The following is a 27,740-nucleotide window of genomic DNA, read 5'->3' on the forward strand; positions in this document are numbered from 1 at the left end:
ATTATTATTCATAATAGCCCAAAAGTAGAAACAAATCTAAGTGTCCATCAACTGATGAATGCATTCATAAAATGTGGTATAGTCATACAATGGAATATTGCATGGCATTAAAAATGAATGAAGTAATGACACCTGCTAAACATGGGTGAACCTGGAAAACATTATGCTAAGTGAAAGAAGCCAGTCACAAGAGACCACGTCTTGTACGACTCCATCTATTTGAAATGCAGAATAGACAATCCATAGACAGAGAAAGTAAATTGGTGGCTGCCTGGGGCTGGGATTTGAGGGGAAAGAGGAGTGATGGCTAATGAGCTTGGAGTTTCTTTCGGGGTGACCAAAATGTTCTGAAATTGGCTTTTACTATTTTAATAAAACCATTTCAGAGATTCTTGAAGTAGTCTTCCAAAATAAATATCTAACAAAATAAATATTTGAATATTTGTTTTTTACTTAGATTGGTAGCAGTTCCATTTTGGGTTCTATTGAAAATAAAAAATATTGTGGCACAGAAATACCTTCATTTATAACATCTGTGTACAATTTTCTTCATGTCATATTTGTGAAAAGTTCTTCTACTGAAAATCATGGTTTCATAGCCAAGTTCAGTACGGCAGATTTGGGTGAGTGATTTTCTCTTGGGCTTATGTCAGAATAAGTGAACAATGGAAATAAATTATTATGAAAAATTAATCGACACTGTACATGTGTAGTCACCTACACTGTAAAAATTTTAAAGTACGCTCAAAAGCAAAATATATATATTTCTGAATCAGCAACTATCAATAGTTAATTGATTTCTATTAATAAGAGTAAAACTAGATTTCCTGAGGGGGCATATAAGGAATATTTTTTCTTTTTGAGCTTTTAAGAGGCTATGATCAGATTATTTTATTTTGTATTTCAGGTAGCTTGTTGGTTGCTTGTTTCTGACAATTATTATTTTTATTTTAACAGCATGTGGAAAAATTCTGACAGAGCCCACAGGAATCATTCAAAGTCCTGGCCATCCAAATATCTACCCCCATGGTGTTAACTGTACCTGGCATATATTAGTGCAACCTGGCTACCTGATTAATCTGATATTCAAGAGATTTCATATGGAGTTTCATTACAATTGCACAAATGACTACCTGGACATTTATGACACTGGTTCTAAGACATTTCTTGGGAGGTGAGATTATTTCGTTTTGAGGGTTTTTGTAACACAAAAATTTTCTTGCTTCAGTGAACGTTGGTAAAAACCCTTATGTTATAAAAACGAGGTGAGATCAACATGCTTCTCAATGACCTTTTCTACATCACTACCCTGTAGCACTGGCTTTTCATAATTAAGTCTGGGCATCCATGTGCATCCATGAAGGCACCACTGAAACCAAGGTAATGCACACATCCGTTACCCCCAACACCTTCCTGCCTGTGATGGTTCCTCACTTCTGCCCCTTGTCCTCCTCCCTAGGAAACCANAGTTAATTGATTTCTATTAATAAGAGTAAAACTAGATTTCCTGAGGGGGCATATAAGGAATATTTTTTCTTTTTGAGCTTTTAAGAGGCTATGATCAGATTATTTTATTTTGTATTTCAGGTAGCTTGTTGGTTGCTTGTTTCTGACAATTATTATTTTTATTTTAACAGCATGTGGAAAAATTCTGACAGAGCCCACAGGAATCATTCAAAGTCCTGGCCATCCAAATATCTACCCCCATGGTGTTAACTGTACCTGGCATATATTAGTGCAACCTGGCTACCTGATTAATCTGATATTCAAGAGATTTCATATGGAGTTTCATTACAATTGCACAAATGACTACCTGGACATTTATGACACTGGTTCTAAGACATTTCTTGGGAGGTGAGATTATTTCGTTTTGAGGGTTTTTGTAACACAAAAATTTTCTTGCTTCAGTGAACGTTGGTAAAAACCCTTATGTTATAAAAACGAGGTGAGATCAACATGCTTCTCAATGACCTTTTCTACATCACTACCCTGTAGCACTGGCTTTTCATAATTAAGTCTGGGCATCCATGTGCATCCATGAAGGCACCACTGAAACCAAGGTAATGCACACATCCGTTACCCCCAACACCTTCCTGCCTGTGATGGTTCCTCACTTCTGCCCCTTGTCCTCCTCCCTAGGAAACCACTAACCTGCTTTCTATCACTATAAATTAGTTTGCATATTCTGGAACTGTATAAAAATGGAATCATGCTGTACGTACCCTCCTCCCCCCCTCCCCCGATTTTTTTTAATCAGTCAGCATAATGTTTTTGTTGAGCTTCTCAGATCTCAGGACTTCTAATTTTATCAAATTATTTTTGGCTATTAGTTCTTGAACTACCTGAAATTCTCTCTCCCTTTCCCATTTGGGGACTCTGATTACTTGTATCTTAGGCCCTTTGATACTGTCCAATAACTCATTGATTCTCTGTTCATTTGATTTTGAGTCTTTGTTCTCTGTGTGTTTCGTTCTGGAAAGTTTCTATCACTATGTATGCCAGTACCCTTATCTGTTCTGTAATGTCAGTTCTACTGTTAGTCCTATCAAGTGTATTTTTATTTTTATCTTAGACATTGTAGTTTTCATTTCTAGAAGTTTAATTTGGGCCATCTTTTAAATCTTCCATCTCTACTTTACACAATATTTTTTCCTGTAGCTTCCTAAATCCATATGGTACAGTTATAAGTATTTTAATGTCTTTGATTGCTAATTCAGTCATCTGTGGCATTTCTTGCCATGTTTTGGTTGATCAGTTTTTCTTCCCAGTATGGACTATACTTTCCTCCTTCTTTTCATCCCTGATAATATTTGATAGAATGCCCGACATTTTCAATTTTGTGTTTTTGTGCACTGACCATTATTATATTCCTATAAGTATTTTTGAGCTTTGTTTTGGGATGCAGTTAAGTGACTTGGAAACGGTTTGATCATTTCTAGTTTGGCTTTTAAAGTCACTTGCTTCCCATCTCTGAAGAGTCATCCCCCTTCACTGCTTGATATCTGGTATCTTGAAAGTCATTGTTTTGTATATTTTGCCCAGATTTTTAGTTGTTTCAGGTGCAAATTTACATCTAGCCCCTGTTATTACATCTTTTTTGGAAGTGGAAAGCTCCTAATATCTTTTTTATTTCTTTTTCTTGCATTTCATTTTTTTCTCATCCATTTATAAACATTTTCTCTTCATCCATTATTTTCTTAAACTTTTCTCCCAAGTTTAGTCTCCCTCTTCTTATTTGTCTTAATCTTTCATTCTAAAACTTTCTTCTTTTTTTTTTTATGGCACTCGATGCATAATCATTGTAAAATACATTGTTTTTGCTGAATGGCATACACTGTTGTAATGATCTTGCCCAATTTGGCACACATGGGCATAGACAGACACATTTAAAATATTAATTAATTCACCTATCTTTCTTTTAATCAAGATATCAAATCTATTTTAAAATGAACTGGTATTATACACCAATTTTTTTCTTATCCTTCAGAAATTATCCAGTTCCCATATCCGATGCTTTCTCTTATTTTGGTTTTTATTTTTTTCCCCCATTATTCCATTTGGTTAATTTTACCAAGTGTGCTTTGATTTGAATTTTTGTTTTCTAGTCACTCCTTCTTACAGGTATTTCTCTAGAATAAAAAGCTTGTGGCATAATGTTGTTTATTACAACTCTACTTTTAGTTTTACTAGGATAATATTTCTGAATGAAATTACTTTTATTCAGCAAAAACTTGACATGGCTTTGTAATCAAACTTACCTCTGCATAGGCCAGGTGTTTAAAGATAACAGATTTTACCTATGTAGGGCTTGCTATTCTAGGCAGTGTTCTTAGCTCTTTAGATACAGTATATTAACTCATAAAATCTTCAAAACTATTCTATGATATAGGTACTATTATCAGTCCCACTTTAGAGATGGGAAAACTGAGACATAGAGATTGAATGGTCTGTCCAAGGTCATAATGCCTCTAAGTGATACAGCTGAGTCTAGAGTCTCTGAATTTATGATATATGGTTTCCTTTTGTTGTGTAAGCTTATTCCATTTCTATTAATATGTTCCCTAATATGCTATATAACAACCTAGTATAGATTGTAATTTCTAATTTCATTAAACTGCTTGTACATTATAAGTCCCACAGCTAGGCACACACATAAAACCACTTCAGGAAAGTATTCACAAATAAAATGACCTTCAGCAACTTTGTACATGTTTGTGCCTGAAGTATATTTGCTTTTAAAGGTTCATAGAGGATATTATGATTATTTACATGTCCTAATTTTTGGTACATCATTTCAAGTGTACTACAAGTGTTTAAACCTGTGTTCTTTCTTGGTTTCAAATAGATATTGTGGCAAATCGATCCCACCCTCTCTTACCAGCAGTAGCAGCTCATTAATGCTGGTGTTTGTGGCTGACTCTGACATCGCCTATGAAGGCTTTTTAATAGAATACGAGGCAACGAATGCATCAGCAGGTAACAAAACAGCATTTGCATACTTGGTCTCATTTACTCCATTACAATGCAGTACTGTGACAATACTTCATCCACAAGCCTGTGGCACCCAATGAAAGCTCTATTTAGAGAGAAGTATAGCAACTTAAGTGCCTCCCCTGTTAATAATAGAGTAATGATTAGACAAGAGTATTGTATCAATGTTAAATTTTCTTAATTTTGATAATTGTGTAGTGGTTTGCAAGAGATTGTTTTTGTTCTTAGGGACTAGGCACTGATGTTTCCAGGAGTAAAGACATGTGATGTCTTGAAATTACTCTCAAGTGGTTCAGAGACTAAGGGAGTGAGCAAGTCAGAGGGAGAAAGCAGGGAGGGAAAGCAATGGGGCAGCATCCAATTATGTAGTAAATCTGGGCGAAAGGAATGCAGGAGCTAGTTCTTACAGCTTTTCTGTGATTTAATTTTACCAAAATTATATCTCTTCTATCAAAGAGACTGAAATTAAGAAATTAAAAGAAGGACAACAACAGATAAGAATAAGAGGCTACTACGTGGAATTCTATGGTGGGAAATGGAAGTTTCCTTGGCAAATATACATTTCTAAATTTGACTTAATGAAATTGAAACTATTTAGCATGTATGCCTTTCATCGTATTTTTCCTATTATTTAATTTTCATCATTGCTTTGCTCTTTGTAAATGCAGCATAGGAAACAAATATCCTTTGAAAGGAGGGTCTTTGAGGTTGTTTGTAAACCGGAGATATCCCAGGCCCAAAGCCTATGAGATTTATAAGAGAGTCATGTTTCTTTAGGCTTATGTGCCCACCTAGGTTGTGTCCCATTTTAGAGAATATGGGTTTTCTTTTTGCATAGTATTTAGAAAGACATTGAATGGACCAACATGCTATCCATCTAGTGTGGCTCTCTAGTAGACATATGAGCTTCCCAAGCATTTCCCAGCCTCTGGATTGCCCCTAGAGGCATGGTGTGAGTCAAGGATGCTCTCTTCAGAAAGGACTGGGAGCTTTTCCTGTGCCCAGATGCGCTCCCTCTAACACAGTCTTATGCCCAGAGGTCACTAGGGACTCATCTTTTAAAGCCCCCACTCCAATAAATTAGTCAATCAATCAATCAATATTTAAAAAAAAATCTCCCACTCCAAATCCCTACCCAATTTCTCATTCATTTCTCCTCTGTGTGGCTCACCACTACTTTTCATGTCAGGCAAAACTGCTGTTCTCTGCAGTCATTCAAGCTCTATGTTTTGATAGCCTGGCTTTCAATTTCTCCAGGACCCTGAGTGTGAGAGGATCATACACATTTCTCTCCTGTGGGACCTTCTCTTGGAGACAATTCATTATCCAGCTCAAGCACATGGAAATGGAATCCCCAGCAGTTAGAGTCGGTTATATTCTACGACTGACATAGTCACTGGGCTTTGTTCAGGCGGTGAACACCCAGTGACCGAAATTGGCTTTTCAAGAAATTATAGCGCGCACACAATTTTCCATACTTCTGTAGTTTTCTCTGCCTCATATATTTGGCCTGAAACCACATTGAATATTAGATTAGGATTTGGAACAAGTCCCTTGAATTCCCTGGGCCATGGTTTTTCATCTGTAAAATTAAAGGATTAGATTTGATGATCTTTGAGATGTCTTCCTGCTCTAATCAACTGTATGAACACAAGTTTAATTTGCTGCTTGAATAAACTAGCTGTGTCTTAGATAATATATGATGCAGGCAGGGCCTCCTGAACATGTACCATACATCTTAGTAACAATTTGCAAAGGAAAACCTATCTCTGTGATCACTAAAACAGCGCTGCTAATACCACACTAGCTTGTAATGCAGTAGATGGTGCAGTAAGAACCAAGAGCCATCGAAATGATCTGGCAGGGAGGATGTGAAAGTTAAATTTTAATTAAAAAAAAATTCAGAAAGGTAAGATATAGGTAAAAGAAAAGCAAGTTGAGAAAAAGGAGAGAAGCAAGCTGGACAGAAAAGGAAACTGATGAAGAGAAGAAAAGAAGTGATAAAGAAGACGACCCTGGCGTGGCACACTCAGAGACTCTTGGGTCGGCCTCCCTGTGTGACAATCATTCCTTTGGCCTCTGTTGGTTCCAGACGGGGCTGAAATCACAGCCCAGGGAGTGTTTGCTTTCCGCCCCTTGGACAAGCCTGACTGGCCACTGTGCGCCTGCCTGCTTGTCTGCTGGATGAACTCATCGTTCTGACTAACAGTCAAATATTCTAAATAGCAATCAGATAATTGGGCCCAGGGAGCCATATGGCATACTCAGTTTACCATTTAGAAGGCTGTCTCGGTTTCCCATAATGCAGGATGTGAGGCTCTCATGAATTGGGGAGACCGCCCTTCCCTGCAGGATGGCTCAGGGAAGAGTCCTTAGGGGACAGCTGTGGGGCTGGTGACAGCCAGGCAGTGGGCAAACCCTCCAGGCAGCCTGAGTCCAAGTGGGCTCCCACCTGGAAAGAGGGAAGTGTTGGGATGCTTTCTTTTTGGTTGTCATTGTAGTTTTTAAACTGTCTGCTTAATAAAACAGTATCAGGGAAAAGCATCAGTGGAAGCTCAATCGTTGGCCTTCATTCTATTTTATTTATTGCTCTAGTAGAAGTGATTTTCAAAGCAGTAATGACAGTATTTGGTTCTTGATTTCTAGTTACTTGGCACAACAGGTGTGAATTTGCTGAATTCTTTCCTGTCTTCATCTGATAAAAAAGTTCAGCTTCCTGACTTTGAATCCAGTTACTTTTCCATCTGGAGTACATGCCATGGGGCTATGATGTCAGCCTTTAAGTATGTGTTTGGGAGGAGAGAGGTTGGCTTCTGGTCATTACTTTGACTCCCTCCCTCAGCGCTGTATCTGCCTTCGTCCAGATGTGCCTGGGGAAATGGAAGCAAAAAACTAACGAGGAAAATGTTTGCAGGTAGAAACTCTTGAGATCTTCTTCGTAACTGATCATAAGACAGGGTTTGAAATGTTTGCTCATTTAAAGTATGAAACATTTCAATTCTGTGAGATTACTTACCTTTATTTAATTTGTAAATTAAATTTAGTAGAGTAGGGTTCCTACACTCTGGTTCATAAGAAACTTGGGGTAGGATTTTCTTCTTACAAATGTAATTGATTAATTAACTTTACTAATTTAAGCTGTAATTTTACATTCTAGTAACATCTGCTGCATATTCATTAATATAATCCTACCAAGAGCAAACTTTAAAAGTATAAGATATAGAGAAATGTACTTGATGCATTTTCTACTTTAACAATCAAAGAAAACCTCTATAACATCTATTATAGTTCAGTATTTTTCAACATTGCAACATTCATGACTCATTAGTGGGTCATGAAATTAACTTATTAGGTGTGAATTTGCATTTAACAAACTTGCATTTGTTGAAAGTATGCAATAGGATAGTAAGTATCAGGGTTTATCATACAAAGTTTGGTGTTACTTTATGAAAAGAGCAATATCTCTGTGTGTGCGTGATTGATACAAATGTGTTTTTTATGGTGCATCAGAAAGCTCGAGACACTAATCTAGTCCAATTACCATATTTTTTAAATGCGGGAAATTGAAGTCCAAAATTGAATTTATCCTCTCAACAATACACAGCCAGTTGGTCTAGCAGCCAAACCCCCAAATCCAATCCCAACATTCAATCCATTTGTCTTCCTATGGCTAGATTAGCTGTTGGAAACGTTCTAGATGAACTGAGCATGGTGTGGCCACTAACATTCAATTCAGAGCTATGGTAGAAACATAGTGGGTTTTTCATATTTTCTGTAAAGAGAAGAGCTTTACAGTTGCCTGGGGGAATGGACAGGAAGTTTCAGAACCACATCAGTATGGGGTTAAAAGTGGGCCCTAGTGCACTTTCCCAGCCTCCTCACTCCCGGCTCAGCGTTCCCACCGACCCCCCAGTGTGTGTCTGGTGCTGTTTCTCATCAGTCATCTCGGACTGAGCTAGATGGTGCATCTAAGAGAAATCAAGGAATGATTACAAGAAAGGTGAAAGAGGGTTTCTCTAGAAGAAACGAATAGAGAGAGTTGGTGTATCTGTTTTAAAACTTAAATCCAGTAGAGCAGGTTTCCCAAACTCTACTGTTCGTAAGAAACTTGGGGTAGGATTTTCTTGTTACAAATTCAGGTATCAGGGTCTTACCCAGAAATTCTAACTCAAATAGGTCTAGGGTGGGTTTCCACCAAGCAATTAAAATGATTCTAGTGAAACTTTGCAGTTCCTCAGAAACTCTGAAGGTCAACTCTTAGCACATAAATCACTGTATAATTACAACTGAGATGTAATGGCGGATCCGACTGTAATTGCTCGTGGTAGAAAGTACTTCCCATGATGTGGTGCAAGCCAGGCTGAAGGTTCTGGTTCTTGGTTCTGATTCCCACCTGATACTAACTTAGAAGAATGTCTGATTCTTTCCATCCGCCTTGAATTCTGTATTTTCTGCAGTGAGATTCAGGTAGTTTCCCTCTGCAAAGGATTTTTTAGTAAGTCTATTGATCTTTTCATGATTTACTTTCTTACTGGTCAGTATTTTCTCATATTGTTGTTTATATGGGTACCCCAGCAACTCCCCAGTTCAGATTTATTTAACGTATTATTATTTCTTAGTCCTTAGAATGAAAATGATAAAAACAGACAAACAAACAAACAAACAAACAAACAAACATTGAATTGTGATATTCCTAGCCTTCTACTCACCGTTTCTAAATTGACATTTCCTGCATAGAGAAACCAGGGATCATTAAAGAGCACAGGATTTGGAAAGGGAGGACTTGGGCTCACATTTTCCCATTGGCATGTCCCAACTAAGTGATTTTAACACTTACCATCCAGGAGTCTCAGATCCCTCATCTGTACGTACCTCTCTAAAAAGTGGAAGTTGTAAGTGGCTGTTTCACATAGTTGGGGAAGATACAATGAGACATTCTATGTGAAAATTACATAATAGCTGTAAAGCATGATGACTATGCCAGGTTTAAAATATAATGACTGATATCCAAGTACAATTTTACAATAGCTGCTTTAGTGAGTTAGTTTATTTTCATATTCATTTGAATTAGTCATCTGCGAGGAAAAGCAGTGACTGTGACTGCCTAGCAGCGAATTGTAGAGCAAAATGTTAGGTTTGGGTTAGGGAGGGTTCCTCTTTCCTAAAGGAAAAATTGGACCTGTAATTCTATTGTACCTTCCCTCAAGTCTTCACTTTGAAGATTGTTAAACCAAGTATGCCGATAGAAGCTGATGATGGTTCCTGGTTTGACTATTATTTAGCACGTACCTAGAAACTCTGAGGTCATGTGGATTCATTCAGACTAAAACATCTCATAAATGATTTTAGAAAGCATCGCCTATAGATGGCTCGCTAATGTAATTGGATAACCACATACATTATCACATAAGGCAAAGCAGAGAGGTATGGTGGGGCCATTACCCACAGTCTAGGGCCTCCCTAAGAGATACATTCTCAAATCCACAGGATCATTTGATTCTATTCCCGTCACCCACATTGTATGGGACTGATATATCATCATTGCTTTGTGGGTTGGAGGACTATCTATGTTTCGGATTTTCTCCTTTGATAATGAGCTGAATGCTGTTACTAAAACTTATTGGCAAATGCTTAGTGGAGGCAAAGGTGCATCATGATTTTTAGAAAGATAGAGTTTTGTGATTGTATAATGGTCCACAGAGGACATTGTATATTTTCTCTTTCCTTTCTTAACTTTTTTTTTTTTGAAGTTGGTCAGAAAGAAAGATATGTGAGGCCTGTCAAGAGTTGTCTTTGCTCTTCAGAGAGATGCTTTTCTATTGCTAGTTCAGTTGAATATATTGGATGGAAGAAATGTACCTTTTCCCCTTATCTCTTTGTAAATGTTGTTAGAGCATCATAAAAAGTAAACTGCCACTGGATATGAGTTTTCCCTTGGCAACATAAGATAAAAACAAAAGGCATTTTTATGTTTGCATTTTGTATTGATGAAGTAAGAAATATGGCAACACATGTACATCCTTTTATGGGAATATATTCAATTTTAATTATTTGTGCTTTATTGCAAAACAAAATAGGAAACCAAAGCCTACCAGTAGTATTTCTCCATGTTAATTTAATTTCCACAAAGAGCCATTTATAATGTCAAGGGAAGAAAACAAACATTGTACAGATTTCAGTGTTCGGTAAGAGGCGTTACCAGCCTTTAAGAAACAAACACATAGAGTTCAGAGAGCCATTGTTTTTCTCTCTGTGAAATTAAATATGTGTATCTCATAGAACTACAATAAAATTTTAATATTAATTATCTATTAATATTTATAGCAGCTATACCTTCAAAAATATTTTCCATTTTTCTATGTTAATTTTACTTATTATTTATTGGGTATCTGAATTATTAATTGTATTTCCTTTAAGAACTCAACCTGTTTTTGCACAGATCTTTTAACTTTTAATAAAACATAGATTTTTATTTTGCAATTTCATAAAGTAAAATTAATTTATAGTTTTTAACAAATGTGTATCCCCATGTAATCACTACTCCATTCAAAAATATCATACACTTTTATCATCATTCCAGATAGCATCCTGGTGTTCCTTTCATCTATCCCTCTACATCTTCCATCTCAACAGCTGCAGACCTGATTCTTGTCACTATTGATTAGTTCTGCCTGTTCAAAAGCAAATATGAGTGGGAACACCGTTTTAGGGCTGGCTTCTTTCACTTAGAATAATGCTTTTGAAATTTGCTCATATCGTTCTATTTATAAGTAGTTCTTTTCTTTTTATTGACCAGTAGCCTTCCATTGTATTAATATATCATAATTTGATTAATGGTTCAAAGCAAGAAATAATAGTAAGGTGGAGTTCATAATATCAATATAATTAAAAGGTGTAGCTAAACTTGCATAAAGAAAAGGGCGGGTAGACAAATTACACTATTATAGTCATTGTGGAGTCTAGTACTAGTTACTTGTCATGGCTAGAAGCAGAGATTTCTATAATTTAGATTTAATAAATCCTATAAAATATTCAAGAATCTCATCCTAGTCAGGAGGGAGGAAAGGAAGGAGAAGAAAAATGAGGTAAGAGAAGTGGAGAGGGTAATAGGATGGGGCAGAGAGAGTGAGAGGAAATTAGATACTTGTCCACCCCTCTCAGTTTTCCATGCATTATGTAATATAATTTTAATAATTATTTATTAGATGTGACCTGAGCCGGTACTATGGTAAGTGAAAGTTAATACTGGTTAAGAAGGTCCTATTCATATTTCAAGGCCTGTTAGAGGACATATACTCATATGAAAACAGTCACAATAAAATATGTTTGGGGCTCAAATTGTTATTTGCATTAAGTTTTATTGAGCACAAGTAATTTAATTCTACTTGATTAGAAAAGGCTTCACAGAGGGAGTGATATTGGAATTGGACCTTAAATGATGGGTAAGAGTTTATTTATTAAAGACTGTGTTGGGGGAGGGGGAATGTTGTTAGATAAAGCATTTTAGACACAGTGAACAGTGTGAAGATCATTTGAATACATTACGAACTGTGTTCACCTTTGTGACAGCAATGCAAAAGAAGCTTGATATGTAAATCAGCATTTTAGTAGGGATTAACAAACCACCACCATCATACTGCAATAATGATTTACATACGGACAAGGTACAGGGAAATTGCTCATCACGACTTCGCAAAAATTTTGTTAAATTAGGTTCCTTTATGTGGGAACCTGATTATACAAGCCATTCTCCTACAGATTAATTGCAAGTTGCATTAGAAATATTCAATGCAATTATATTTCTCCTATGGGAGTAGAGTGGGTAAGCAAGGAACGTTATCTCCTTAAGAATAAGTGACAAGAATAGGTAATTGCTCTAGATATTTGATTTGGGATGGTCAGTGAATCTGTCAGTCCCGTCAGCTCAGGAAGACTGGGTCATAGCCTTCATTTAATGTCCATGTGATCCAGTTTTTATCTTAGTAATTAATACTCATTACTGGGTCTGAAATACTTAATCTACCATCTCTACCCTCACTTCCCTCTCTCTCTGTCCCTCTCCCTCACTCCCCTGCCTTCTCCCTGTCCTTTCTTCCTTCCTTCCTCCCATTTCTTTTCTTCCTCTCTCCCTCTTTCTTTCTTTTCTTTTCTTTCTTTCTTTCTTTCTTTCTTTCTTTCTTTCTTTCTTTCTTTCTTTCTTTCTTTCTTTCTCTCTCTCTCTCTCTCTCTCTTTCCTTTCCTTTCTTTCTTTCCTTTCTTTCCTTCCTTCCTTCCTTCCTTCCTTCCTTCCTTCCTTCCTTCCTTCCTTCCTTCCTTCCTTCCTTCCTTCCTTCCTTCCTTCCCTCCTTCCTTCCTTCCTTCCTTCCCTCCCCCTTGAAGAAATATCTTGGCAGACTGTAGAAAAATATAGGAAAGTATTTGACATTCTTCTTTGCAGTTAAGTACCACTGTCAATTCCTTCAATACAGAAGAGCTTTGATTGCTTGCTGCTTAAAATTGAGTCAACCAAATATTTGATGAATATTTTCTCTCTATAAAGTCAAATATGTGAATCTCAAAGAACTCTGAAAGCTATATATAGATAGCAGAACCTGTAATATTTTCTATGCAACTCTGTGCTCTTAATACTAGTGGCTCCTCTGTTCTTTTCTGAGTATGATAGTACAACAGCAACTGGGGAAATAGCATACCTAAACATCTTCATTTTTGTTTTTTACTCATGATTAAATACAATAGCTCATTCTCCCCCAAAACCTTTCACTTGGAGACTTGTGTCTGCTCCTGGACCCTAAATTTATGTTATTACCAGATACAAATGAAGATATATTTTAAAATGCATTGAAACGAGATTTTCTTTGGAAAATACCTCAGATTTGGAGAGCATAGGAGATGGACTGGGGTGGTTAGCAAATATAGAGTCTGAAGGACTGGACAGGTAAAGCCTAAACTCTTAAAGTAGAACAGTTAATGTTTAGGATGTAAAATTATCCAAGTACTACCTAAATGTTTTATATAAGTGATCTAATTTATTTCTCATAATTTATGCTCTGCTTTTTTTTACTCTTTTATGGTCTATCTTGAAACATATTGATGATAACTTCCACTTATTGAGCATATACTATGTGTCAAAACCTTTACTTGCATTGTCTCTAAGCCTTGTATGTACACTCAAAGATAGTTATCTCCATGTTAAAGATGAGGCTCAGAGAGGGGAAGTAACTTGTCCAAGTTTGCATAGCTTGTCAGTGTTTGAGCTGGGCATTGGTGTAAGGTCACTTTGATCCCCGAGTCTCATGTCCTACTGTTTACTGCTTGGTGGAGGTAACTGCTTTGTCATGTCTCATAAACACATGCTTTGGTGAAAACCATTTTAAAGGAAGCTTATGAAAAGAAGAACAGAACTGAATTATTTCTAGGCCCCCTCTATGATTTCTGTAGTGGAACCTCCTTTGTAATGTTTATGGTAATTTCCATGAATTAGAAAAAAAATATAATACTTTTAAGAACATAAAAAGTGGTTCATTTACACTATATATAACAAATTTCCACTACTTAGCTTAGGTTTACTATTAACAATTATGTTTGCTTTTGAGGTTTCAAAACCTTAGTTTTGAAAGGAAATCATTCCTTGAACATTTCAGAATGGCCTGTTGAAAATCAAGTACACTGACACAAATTAACCAAGCATATATTACTGAATGTCTTATAAATGTAGCATAATATTTTCAATTTGTTTTCTCTTGTGGTCTATTGATTTTCACAGTATGCTTGGAAGACTATACAGGATTATCTGGGAGCTTCATGTCTCCAAACTTCCCTAATAATTACCCCAACAATTGGCAATGCATTTATCGGATCACGGTGGACGCCAGCCAACAGATTGCACTGCACTTCACAAATTTCTCCTTGGAGGAGGCCATCGGTGGAGAATGCTTAGCAGATTTTGTGGTCATCAAGTAAGCGCCTTTATTTTATCACAATCTTTTTCGTTGTTTGTTTTCATTCATAATCTTTCCTGGAAAGGTTAGGGAAAAAATATGGAAATTCTATGGAAGGCTCCCTGTTGTACTCTTTCTGGCATGACATGAAGTTTGTCATTTGGACCCTGATTTAACAGAAGAAAACTATAAAACTGTGTAAGAGTCAGTGGTTATTTTGAAGCGATTCTTTTATTGGGAATATTTGAAAATAAACTCCAGATTTTATTTGGGCATAAAAAACAAATGTACTACCACTCTGAAATTAGATATTTGCTGTTGTCGAATATCTCCTTTCTTTATGTAAAAACAGTTCAAATTTTAGGCTTGTTTACTGTCTGATTATATCACAAAATGATGCTAAGATAGCAACTTTACCTTAAGGTTTTCACAAAGTTTTTTGTGTTCAAATAATTAAAGCCTAGGCTTGTGAATTTCAGTGCAAAGCATTTTTTCAATTCTTTGCTACTTTGAAAGAATGTGTTTAAAAGTTATATTTGCACGAAAGATAAATTATCTATTGAAATCTACCCAGATCATTTTATTAAGTTAAATTTGCCTAGTCAATTTGGTGTGCATCTGTGTCAGTTTATTTGGCATTTCAAAAGCCTGGAATCTTATACTATTTTATAGTAAATTTTATTCTATGATATAAAGTAAGGTACTAAAATAATAAATCACAGTTATACCATATCATGCTAAAATATTATAATATACTTTTCTTAATTTATAGCAATTAATCATTGGACTTTAATGTCGAGTGTATCCTTTTTATTTATTTATTTATTAGGCATGTAAAAGCTACAGATTATAAACTATATTTAAGACCCCCCCTAAAGTTTTTGGGAAAAGAAGCATTTTAAAATTTTGCTAAATATGTCATATATGATATATTAAATTTTGAATAATTTCAAATTAGAAGGAAAACATTTAAGGTTTCTCTGTAAAATTAAGCAGCATTTGTTTACACTATTAATAATTATAGTTTCTTTACTTGGTGTTCTGTGACACATTTGACAGACACTTCATTTGAGAGAGAGAAGATTAAGCACTTTATCTCAGTTCGCAGTTGATTATAAAAAATGTCATGCCATCCATAAATGATGGTTACTTTTTATTAAGTTATTCAAATACAATTAATAAATTCAAAACTTGAGATTGTGTTTTGTAGAGTATGTTTGAGAGAGTTGCTTGATGCATGCTAATCTGTGATCTCAAAGTTCAAATAATGTTAACTGTTTATACGGTAGTGTTATCAATAACCTAATGACTGTTGATATCTGTATTTTGTTACAGAGATGGAGGCTATGAAACTTCACCCTCCCTGGGAAAATACTGTGGCTCAAATCTACCTCCAAGAATCATCTCGCACAGTAACAAACTATGGTTACAATTTAAAACTGACTTACTTGACTCAAGGTCTGGATTCTCAGCTCACTGGGATGGATCACTAACAGGTAAGTAGCACAGAGCTATCCTGGATTGGATTGGAGGGTCCAATTGGATTGGTTTCTTGGTTCTTGGACTGCCATGCTCTTATTCATTTTTTTTTTCCAGTTATGTTTTGTGATTACTATTTGTAATTAACTTCAACATGATCAATATTTCTGAGTTAACAGCAGCCTTTTGTTTTTGAAGGACAAAGTAAGGGGAAATGTTCTGGCTCCCCAGTATCTTTCATCAGACTGGTCGTCTTGGTTAGGAAGAGAAAAGTGCACCGACAAGAATTAGGATTCTAGGCTAGCTGCTTTTTGGGGATGTAGTTGCTTTGCAACTTGGTTTAAAGGGGAGCAACAGTAGCACCAGCCTGATTTAGACAAGTAGAGTCAGTTGTACCGGAAAGGAAAGCGTATGCCTCATTCCATCTGTTTCTCCTGTAGGCTGCGGGGGGAATCTCACCACACCCACTGGCACCTTCACGTCTCCCAACTACCCCATGCCCTACTACCACAGCTCCGAATGCTACTGGTGGTTGCAGTCCAGCCATGGCAGCCCGTTTGAACTGGAATTTGAAGACTTTCACTTGGAGCATCACCCAAACTGCACTTTAGATTATCTGGCTGTATGTATAAGGTTTCACTGCTCCTGCCTCGCCCAACATGCATAAATGTGTTTATTTTTATTTATTTTTATTTTCATTTTTCTTTTTATTTTTTGTTTATTTTTGACATTTAGGGAAGGGGGCCATCTTGTTTAAACATCCGCATAAACATTTTAAGCAAAATTAAATATTGATAGAAAATTTGTTGAAAGTGACAGCCTTCTAAGAATAGCCTGTATTACTGAATGACTTGGTATACTATGAAGTATTTAAAATCTGGACTACTAAAATATGGTTAAAAGCCTCCTGAAAAAGGTTATGAGATTTATCATAATTATTATCTATGTACTTTCTACATATGAAGTGAAAAATAACAATCGAGAAGATTATATGGATGAATTAGAGAGGATAATTGAAGCATCCAAATAGGGCTTTTCATAGTACCAGCAATTCTGCCTTGTCCATTAAAAAACAATCTAAATGAAAAACATATTAAAGTGTCATAAATTATAAGCTATGAAATAAAAAAGCAAGGAGGACTACTGATAACAGCTACAGTTTCAAAAATATGTATTAGTCTTTTATTTTCATTTTTCAGATTTCAGCCTGGGTTCACACCCTCACTATTATACACAGCCATGGTTAAATGGCCCAAGTTCATGGCTCAAGTTTATGGACACTTTAATATAAGTTTTAAAGGTATTGGGTCATCGGGAAAGTCATGATGCATTTTTGCATTAAAAAACATAGACAAATACATCATGACTTTCCCAACGATCCAATATTTTGATTCAGGGCTATTCTTCTGTTATGTCTTATATGTATTTCTTGCACTTCTGAAGTATTACTGAGGCCTTTACATAATGTTTATAGCCATAATCATCTGACATTTAAAATGTTTTATTAAAGGTATATGATGGCCCGAGCACCAGCTCTCATCTGCTAACTCAGCTTTGTGGGAGTGATAAACCGCCTCTCATTCGTTCTAGTGGAGACAGCATGTTTTTAAAACTGAGGACAGATGAAGGTCAACAAGGAGGTGGTTTCCTGGCCAAATACCAGCAGAGTAAGTATGCATACTGGCTGTTCAGTGCCTGTCATGAGTCTTCAATCTCTTGATGAACGAAACGAACTGAAATAAGTAGAACCCATTGGTTTGAACCACTACAATAAATCTCACCTCCTTTTGGGAAAAATTTAACTCAGTTTGAGGGAGAAATGTTTATGCATTACATTTATCATATAACTAACGCATGTGGTAAGCTGTAGGAACTCAGAGGAGTCACATGCTGAGGTAGTTGCGATTCAGCTAAAGAGCAGGGTCACGGGTTAAGAGCTAATGGGTTTTCATTTGTATCAAACGTTACAATCTTCTAATTAGACATTATTCCATTGCACATAGTATCTCCCGCACTATTTTTTAGTCTTGTCCTGCAAAAGACACCTTAATTTTATTAAGGGAAACTATGGTCCTTGTGAATCCTATGTAGAAGAGGCACATTCTTTTTATTTATTTATTTTTTTTAGCTAAGCCATCCTGCCACCTGTTGGCAGCTAGTAGCAACTCAGCTCGGGCCGGGACTCGAACTGCTATTTCTCAGAGCTCGCACTCTTGAGTGCTTAATCAACTGAGCCACTTGGCCGGCCTAAGAGGCACATTCTTTACTGTGGAAAAATCTGGTCTTTGTAGGGATGCCATTTTAAAATCTGCTTTCCCATGAGGCAACCTGGTGGAATTACAAGAGTATTGAACAGAAAGTCCAGGGCCCCAGGGGTTTGTCCAACCCCCTAACCCTTGAAGGTCACTTTTCTTCTCTAGGGTTCCATGATTTTTTTTTTCTCTTAAAAAAAAGATTAAATTAGGTGATGGCAAAAGCTTTGTTCTAGCTCTAGAATGAAATACTTTCTAAAGTTAGTTTCAAAATGGACATTCAAGAAAACAAGGTTTCCTTGAATTTCTGTTATTTAATAAACACTTTACTTGTGTTTTTGAAAGTACAGTTCCTTGGCCCATGGAATCTAAATTTATCTATAATTTTGACACAGTTGCCTAAAAAAGGAATTGAAAGTCATAAAATCATAATCTGAATATATAATATCCCTTTGGATTAGTTGAGAGTATTAATGTTTAACCTTGATTAGATGTGAATTTGAAGATTCCCATTCACTTACATTGGGAGTTAGGCTGAATTCTAGATAGTTTTGAATACTAAATTTTAATGATACATAGATTTGTTCTTCAGAAATTCATCATTAGTGTGTAAAAAGCTCTCCCAAATTCTAGCAGGGATATGATTGGTTGAGCATATTATCACTTCTCTAATTTTATTATTGCTGCGATAATTTGTTTCTTGGTTACAGTCAGATTGCTTATTGAAGGTCCCATTCTTTTCTTTTCATTCCTGTGATACTTTATTTTTCTCTCACAATTTCAGAACACTGAAGGAGTAACTTAGTGTACATGGGAGATAGGTCCTTAGAAGTAAAATCAGAGCTAAGCTGTGAGATTTCCCATATGATTTGCCATTTGAAATTGAAGATTTACAGATAGTGTAATTTCTGAGCACTGTGGGCAGTCCATATGGTTTAATGGAATGCATTTTCCTCTGCCCCGTTTTGTCATCATTGAGGCACACGACACCTGTCTGCCTCACAGGTGTAACTTCTGACAGGCACCTACCACAACAAAATCATTCTTTAAAAACCCTCTGTGGATAAAAACATGACCTAAAAACTTTCAGAGAGAAATAGTTGGAGTATGCCCATTATCCGGCAAAGGAAGTTTTTGAAGACTCTTCCAAACCAAAGTTTATAAATGGTGTTCCAGCCACCTGCCATGAACTAACGTGGTAGTAGAAATGCACCTATGAACCACATTCTTCAGAGAAAACTGTTTCAATATAACATACATTTTCCCATTCTCTTTTATTGCACATCATACCGACCGTATGAAAAAGAGTTGAGAAAAGGCATGCGTCTGCCTTGTTCTGGTCATTAAGTCTGGCTGCATGTGGCACAGACCCCCAGGCCTAGCCATACGTAGCTCTATCCCCTCTTCAGGTCCTTTACATTCCCTCTATTCGTTTGGTACTTCCTGATGACTAACTACAGCAATAACGGAGCCTTTATTGTGAATTTCATGCTGACTTTTGAATTCCACAAAGCCGTGTTGTTACTCATTTTTAGCATTCACATAGAGCTTCATGTTTTTAAACTGTTGAATATAAAGGTCAGGATTGCTGTCCCTTCCAAATGTTAGAGTTAGGAAAACAGAGGCACAGAATGTTCAATCCATTTCTTGAAGCGAAGAAATTTGATGGGTCCCTGAGTAGTGCTGAGTTGTGCTGCTTTCCACCAGGGCACAGGAACTGGATACCCATTGTAACACAGGCAATTTTCATGACACTTTAAAGTTGATGGATTCACTTACGTGTTATTTTACATTTGTTTTAAAAGGAGACCCTATCACTGTAAAAATGGTGTAACACACACACACACACACACACACAATCTTGATGTTTTCTTAAAGGAAAATTGCACACACATCTTGGAGCAATTATGATTATATGATAGTGGTTCTTAACAGTCACGGTTATTTTTTCCAGCGTGTAAGAACGTGCTGATTGTGAATCGAACCTATGGCATCTTAGAGAGTATCCATTATCCGAACCCCTATTCTGAGAATCAGCGTTGCAACTGGACCATCCAAGCAACAACTGGCAACACGGTGAATTACACATTTTTAGGATTTGAATTGGAAAACCACATAAACTGCTCCACAGACTACTTAGAGGTATGTATTCTGAAGCCTAATAAATCATCGCATTTTCAGATCCAGTTAGGCAGGCCAAGCTGGAAGTCGTGCTTTGTAGGAGTGATCCCCTAACGCTGCCCTGCACATCTATAATATACCATCTACCCATGGTGTTTGAGCAGCTATATTTCGTGTCTCTTTCACTGCAAAATCTTAACGTTTAAGGATATTTAATCTACTGAATTATATACACAAAGAACTATCTGGGCTGACTGGCCTCATATCATTTAAATAATGCAGAAGTAGAAGAATAACTTCTATTTTTTTTAATGTTTGTTCTCTATAAACAAGAGATCAGAAAATGTTTCGGTATCATGGTTCTATTTAATACATATTTTGCCTGATACTAGGAATCATGGTTTTGAGTCTTGGATTGATTTTGAAATTTGTGTTCATTTTAGTTAATTTTTCTTTTTGTAAAACAGAAGTTTCTGTTTGTTATAATATTGACCACCAGCGACACTGTATATAATGCTATGCAATAAAATTTGCTTGAAAATTAGGCAACCCAAAATATGAAGTAAGCTACTATTTACAAAAGCGTTTTTGCTAACTTTCCTATGCAACTTTTTAGGGCTGTAGATTGTAAAGTTACTCAGCTACTTATTTTACTGACTTTATGAATGTAATTATGCATTCATATAAAAATTACATAGTTTATAAACTATTGTATTAATTTTAGAAATATTAGTTTCCACTTTCACACTTCATAAAACAATTTACTCAAACTATTTACATATATTTTAACATCTAGTTTTCATCATTAATAAAATCAGTCACCTAACACATCATCTTTACATATCCATTTACCTTGTTAATATATAAGACTTTTGAATCCACATATGATGTTTTCACTAGAAATCTTTTCTGAAGTGACAAGTACCAACTCTGATAACATTAGGACCTTTATCCTCCATCCTGCCTCTCCACAGAACAGTGCTTTAGTGTTTTTCTTTTTAAGGTGATCAGTGATTTTTAGCAGTCTTGCTTGCAAAGACTTCCAGCATCCAACACTTGTAACTTTCAGGATGTAGAAAAAATACTTTATCCTTGTAAAATTTTGTTACCCCTCTTTTCATCATTTCCTCTTTAAAAAAAAACTAGCATTGATTGAGATTGTTTGAGGTTAACAACATCTTTTTAAAATAACACTTTTGTTTTTCAAAACTAAGGAGAGAAAGCTTCTTGTACTTTGAGAGGCTTTGTGAGGTCCTGAATATATGAATTCCCTTGTTTCTGAGGGATAATTTTATGGGTTAAAAAAAAATCTTGCTTTAGACCAGGGGTTTCAAAAAAATGTATATAAGTGGACACTTTGGTCAACGTTGCTCAAGCAGTAGTCTGCCGTAATCAGAAGTGTCTGGATGCTGATGGTAATCACTTTGAGCACCTCTTGTAACTGCAGAAGTAAAACATGACTTGTACTCATTCATCTTTTGTTATCGGTATATATTGAGTATTACAATTTTAATAGATTTTTTTCCTTTCTTAAAATGAGTATAAATTTTTTTGGCACCACCTGTATTTAGAGAAGTTCAATATCATGGAAATAGCCATTGTGTTTACTTATTAGAAGATATATTTACTAGTATTCAAATAAAATATGACACATCATAAAACAAACTTACAAGCAAAAAACTTGACAATGGTTTTAAGTCCACTTTCCATGATATAGTATTATATTTAAATGGTCTTCACAAGCTGAATAATGGTGTGCTTGTCTCATTCCATTTACCTGGAGTATCTATCTTTTTCTTTTTTTCATATGGTAAGATCTTGATTGTGCTTAGAAAAAATGGAAAAGTTGCTTTCAAAGACCCTTGTTCATACCTCAAACACAGCATTTTATCATACCACATTTTTACCAGTTGTGATTAACCCCATGAGCTTTTTGAAGGTGTAAGCTGTCTTCTACCAACTTTATAACCCAGGCCCTGATTTCAGTGCTGGGATCTTATGTAAGTTCAGTAAATTAAAGTGAATTCAGGTGGCATTGAATAGCACAGCCTTATTTTAGCATCAGCCTAGTGGTAGCTATTAGTTTATGAGAAAGAACTGAATTCCAAACTGGCCTTTTGGCATAAACCATACACTTTTGCTGCAATTCTACCACTTTGAGCGCAAACCAAACTAGAGCTCATGGCCATGCAGAGTGCTGTGTGTGTTACAAAATGCTAGGCATCGTATAGTGATTTGATCAAGCACAATAGAGAGAGCTGCTGAGAGTAGGAAGCGTTTGAACTGGGCTTTGGAGGAGCCTTTGGCAGAAAGCATGGAGAGGAAATGAGAAGAAACCCTTCCAGAGCTGGACTGCATCTCCCTGGATGTACTTGAGAATGGAATGGTGACAGGGCCCATCAGATCATTTTTGGAGGTGTTTGGAAACTGTCAAGTAAAAACTACTTGTCCCAATGACTGCAGAACAGCTCAGGAGGGGCCCTTCACAGATGATGTTAGAGGCACGCCATCTATCTTGTGCAACATTGATGGTGAAAGCAGCAGAAATACAGAATGAGAGCCAGAAGTTCAGCAAAGGCTTCCAAAGAATGATGCTGCTGCCAGAGGGAGGAGGTTTCATTTTTCCATGTCTGTAAGCCAAGGGGCAAGACCAGAACAGCCATTACAATGGCTAGTCTATGATGGAAAATTTGAAAGCACAAGTAACCATTTAAGGAGAGAAAAGCCACACACAAAAAAATCGAGTTTTCTTATTTTAATAACTCCTGGTTAAAGGTTTTTTTCAAGTGACTTAGCTAAGTTTCAATTGAGTGACTGTCACTGCTGCCAGAATTGAGTTATTTTGAATTAATAAAACTGCAACTGAAACAGGACTTGATTAGGTGCTGGTTGGACATTGTGTGCCACTTTGCTGAGGGGTGTGGGTTGGTAAAGATCCCACTGGGAATCAAATCCATCTTTTATTATGTTGTCCTCTGGGCAAAACAAAATGATAGAGCGTTGGAGATAAAATATTCAACGGAAGGAAGGGTCATTTGCTTAAAGGAGTAAGACGATATTATTCATATAGTTATGAGAAGCCTACTTGAAGGATTCTTTCTGTATTTTACATCTTGGTTTCACTTTTTCTTTTTTTTTTAAAGATTTTTTTTATTGGGGAATTGGGGGGATGGGAACAGTGCTGGGGAATTGGGGAAAGGGGAACAGACAAGTTGCTGTCGTTTTGTTCTTCAGTCTAGTTGTGGAGGACGTTGCTTCACTGGCCCAAGTTGGCACCATCATTGTGCTCTTCCTGGGTGAGGCAGATCAGTCACCGGCTTCTGGACGGCCGCTCACTGCGGCTGCTGGCCGCTCACGCTGGCTGCTGGCTACACATGTAGCCCATGGCAACCTACTTCAGCAGGGGCTGCAGCCTACGCCGTCGCTGGTGACTCATGGTAGCCCAGCTCCAGGTTAAGCTGTTGTTCAGCATCTTAGCTGTGGAGGGCAGTGTCACTGGCCCTCATAGTGGGATCCAAACCGGGGCCCTCTGGCATCCCAAGCCAGTTCTTAACCATCATGCCACTCGGCTGGTCCATCACTTTTTCATTTTTTATTTTGAGTCTGAGTCTCCACGTGGAAGAGGAGATTTCTTAGAGGTGACTGAATATGCAGCCAGAAGTGATAGATTTGGGAGACATCAGCACAGAGATGGACAGGAAGGCCAGGGCATAATTAAGGTCGACAGGGAGCACGTGTGTGGTGAGAAAAAGGGAAGAAGAAAATGACCGGTTACTGTGTCATGGAAGCTGAGAGCATGATAGAAGGTGATGGTGATCAACAAGGGGAGATACTCCCAAGGGTTCAAGAAAGGTTAGGGTTGGGGGTGTCCCTTGGAGATCAGTGTGATTCTGGGCAGAGCAGTTCCAGTTCCTGGGAGCAGGAACAAGACGTGTGTGAAGAGGCAGTGAAGGGCCGAGAGTGAATATAGACTGAAGTCTAAGTCCATGAATTCAGTGTCTGCTTCTCTTGAGCAAATCACCTTCAAGTCTTGGCCTCTTTTCTCCAATCCTCATTCTCTGTTTCCCTAACTGGTCCTCAGCTGGCAAGCTCCCATGGGACACCCTCCTATACAGGGTCTCTTGTCTATCAGTGTCTCTTCAAATGTGGCCCAGGGTTGGATGGAACACTCTAACTGACATGGCCAGGGCCAAGTATGCTGGGACTGTATTATCGGGTTCATATACTTCTGATATTGTAGGCTGAAGTTAAATGAGTTTATTGTTACTCAAGTATAATGTTGGACTATATTAAGATTTATAATCTCCAGGTTACTTTAACATGAATTGTAATGGCTTCATAGCCATACATAGGCTATTATCCCTAGAAAGTTATACTTGACTATTTTGCCTAAGAATTCCATCATATCGTGATCCCTCTAAACCCTGATTCTCTGGTCTGTAGAGCATTATTCATTTGCATATAGACTCATTGGCCATTGGTCTACTCTTCTTCTAAAATGATTGATAAAAACGTCAAATAAGATGGCGCCTAATTCAAATACTCCAAAATGATAGATTTCTTTGGTTAAAATGCTCTATTATTGAACAATTTTGCGACAGCATCATTCAAACAACTCGGTAATAATAATAGCTGATCTTTACCGAGCAGTTATTATTTGCCAGGTAATTATGACAGCAACTGTATAATGTAGGAAATATTATCCCCACTTGACAGGTGAGACAAATACAGGTTGTCCACAAAGGTTATAGGTGCCAAAGCCAGGCTGTCTACCTGGCACTGTGGCTCCAGGCCACTCTTAGCCATGACACCACCCACCCTCTGTCTATACACTCTTTCACAATTTTCTGTCCCCCTCAGAAATGACATGAGGGAGTGGAGTCCTTGGATTACCATTCTAATGACACTGTCACTAAGAGAAATTGATATTATTTTAACATGACTCCTTCATGGATAAGCAGCAATCATTTATTATTATCTCCTCTTTTTGCTACATGCTGACAAATTATTTTTAGTGTCCAATTTAGAATTTCCCCCCAAATTACTGTTAATCTTACTCATCTGTGAGACACAGAATAAATCTTTCCCACATTTTGGAAGTTGAATAATTTTCCCTTTAGAACCCTGGCAGTCCTCCTGTGTTTCACTGGCCTGCTTTACATTCTTGGTTGCAAGTACACACTCCTATTAAACCATGTAGAAAGATTAGGGTTTATGGAAGGACTGTTACTCTGAGGAAATTAAGAAATCTCATGATATAAAGGATAAACTAAAATGTTGGGAGGAGGCAGCAACAGGCAGCTTAGTGGATTCTCCCCCTTCTTTAACTGCATTGTGGCTTCTCCCTGCATTGTACACTCCATTCCCCTCTTTCCCCACAAACATCCTCTGAGTTTCTGCAACAGGATGATTTTAATTTCAATACGGCCACCCCAGCCATGCCTTTGCATCTTTACACAATGATCATTTACTTCAAATGCTTACAACCAGCCAGACTTTTCCTTGTGGACAAGTGACCAACACAGGTGGCCCATCTTTTTGAGCCTGACTACAAAGGCGTGGATCTAGCCCGCTTATGGGTGGGCACCCCTCTAGGCAGTATGACCAGCTCTGGCCAGGAGCAGTGAGGTCCAGCCCTCTGACCAGCGTTGCTCACAGATCACGTGTGTGGCCTGAGGCAGAATCTTTGGTCAGAGACATGGGTTCTGGTGGCTCACCAAAACATTTCTTAAATACCCACGAATTCAACAAGGTTACAAACTTAGTTCTGTAGTGACTGTATCTTTCAATACTGTGGGAGGTAATTCACTTAAACCTGAAAAAAGTTTATTTAAAGAATTAACTGTCTTATCTTCTAAATTGGATTTCAGTGTCTCACCTTCCAGTTTCAAAATCATAATAAGGCATGTTTCTATTTTCCTTCCATCAAGTTATGCTACCTTCTGCAGATGTTGGTCCAATCCATATTTTTATCTTTCTTTTGCCCTAATGATAGCTTTGAAAAATAGACATTTTTTTCTAACTATGCTGTTTCCCAAAGTTTAGCTATTTTGTATGGGTGCTCGTAAAGTGGTCCGAAAGCTCCCATGAAGGTCCATGCCTTTCTTTGTAGTTAATGTCTTCAGAGGTTTTCCCTTTTATTGTCACAAAAGTTATTTCTGACTTTGAGGACAGAATTTAATTTTTGTGGAACTTGTCATTTTTTTAAAAGTTTCTTTCCTTTTTCTATTGCTTCTGTTTCTTCTTTCATTTTTAATTTCTCTGGTCCCTGGGCTCATATATCCTTTGGAAGCCTGGCTCCCTAAAACCTGAGGCTCATGACTGATGTGTGCAGTCATCACAGGCCAGTGACATCAATCACCCTCTCCTAATGTTTCAGTCGCTTCTATGTTAGCAACCACTTCTTTGCTGACCAGAATGAGTCCAGAGTAGCACTTTTCTTCAATATTGACTTTCTGAGAGAGGAGAGCATATGAAGAATTCATCAGATGCCATGCTTTTTCCAGAAAAAGGCATCTGAGATGTGTCCAGATGGTTGAAATGATCACCCCATTGCCACCCCTGTGTATTTCTTTTTTGCTGCACAAGTCTTGATATAGTTCCTTTGTAAAAAAAAAAAAAAAAAAAAAAAAAAAAAAAAAAACCAAAGAAAAACCTGTAGTCTCTACTGAGGAAGAAGCTGATGTTAGAGGATGAATCCCCTGCAAGTAGCTACTAAATCTGGCTGCATCCCAGAATCACCCGGGGATCTTGTTAGAAAAACATACTCTAAGACCTCGCACCAGACCTACACAATCAAAATCTCTGGGGATTCCTACTGAGTGAGGCCCCCACAAGCCCTAGTACAAAGCACTGCCTATAGCCCACTTCTACTGTGACAGCACATTTTATCCTCACTTTAAAGCCATCTCGTGGGATGTTATAAATATTTTAATAGGCATCCTCTTAACATATACTTGTAAGGGCTGCTAAATGTTTCTTCTTCAATAGGTCTTATTTTCCCATTGTTCTAACTGAATTATATGCTTTATCTTGACAAGTCTTGGTGATACTGTTATTATCTTTATCTCATGTAAAAATGTCAGATTTACTTTGCAATTTTTGAATTCTAATTCTAAGATTTCACCCTCCCCCCCTTTTCCTTATCTGTTACCTTTGTCACTATTGTCTTCCATCTTTTCATACCTTTCTATGTCTTTTCCTTTTCCACTTTTATCAGTTTCAAGTCCTCTTGGTTATTTCAGCGACTTCTATCAAATGCATTTGCCATTAATCTTTTTCCTTTAAAGATTTTTATTGGGGAATTGGGGGGTTGGGAACAGTGCTGGGGAATTGGGGAAAGGGGAACAGACAAGTTGCTGTCCTTTTGTACTTCAGTCTAGTTGTGGAGGACGTTGCTTCACTGGCCCAAGTTGGCACCATCATTGCACTCTTCCTGGGCGAGGCAGATCAGTCGCTG

General features: G+C 37.2%; 1 protein-coding gene across 1 annotated transcript in view; it reads left to right on the plus strand.

Annotated features, from left to right (window-relative positions):
- The window catches only part of CUBN (cubilin), a 256,725-nt gene that overhangs the window by 45,767 nt on the left and 183,218 nt on the right, over window positions 1–27,740 (plus strand). Inside the window, exons 20-27 of the mRNA XM_019662920.1 lie at window positions 458–623; window positions 958–1,174; window positions 4,346–4,476; window positions 14,255–14,447; window positions 15,765–15,925; window positions 16,349–16,530; window positions 17,419–17,575; window positions 20,115–20,302. Of these exons, the coding sequence (XP_019518465.1) occupies window positions 458–623; window positions 958–1,174; window positions 4,346–4,476; window positions 14,255–14,447; window positions 15,765–15,925; window positions 16,349–16,530; window positions 17,419–17,575; window positions 20,115–20,302 (1,395 nt within the window). The remainder of the gene's footprint in view (window positions 1–457; window positions 624–957; window positions 1,175–4,345; window positions 4,477–14,254; window positions 14,448–15,764; window positions 15,926–16,348; window positions 16,531–17,418; window positions 17,576–20,114; window positions 20,303–27,740) is intronic.

The sequence above is a fragment of the Hipposideros armiger genome, unplaced genomic scaffold (genome assembly GCF_001890085.2).
Source record: "Hipposideros armiger isolate ML-2016 unplaced genomic scaffold, ASM189008v1 scaffold_383, whole genome shotgun sequence".
Classification (NCBI taxonomy): Eukaryota; Metazoa; Chordata; class Mammalia; order Chiroptera; family Hipposideridae; genus Hipposideros; species Hipposideros armiger.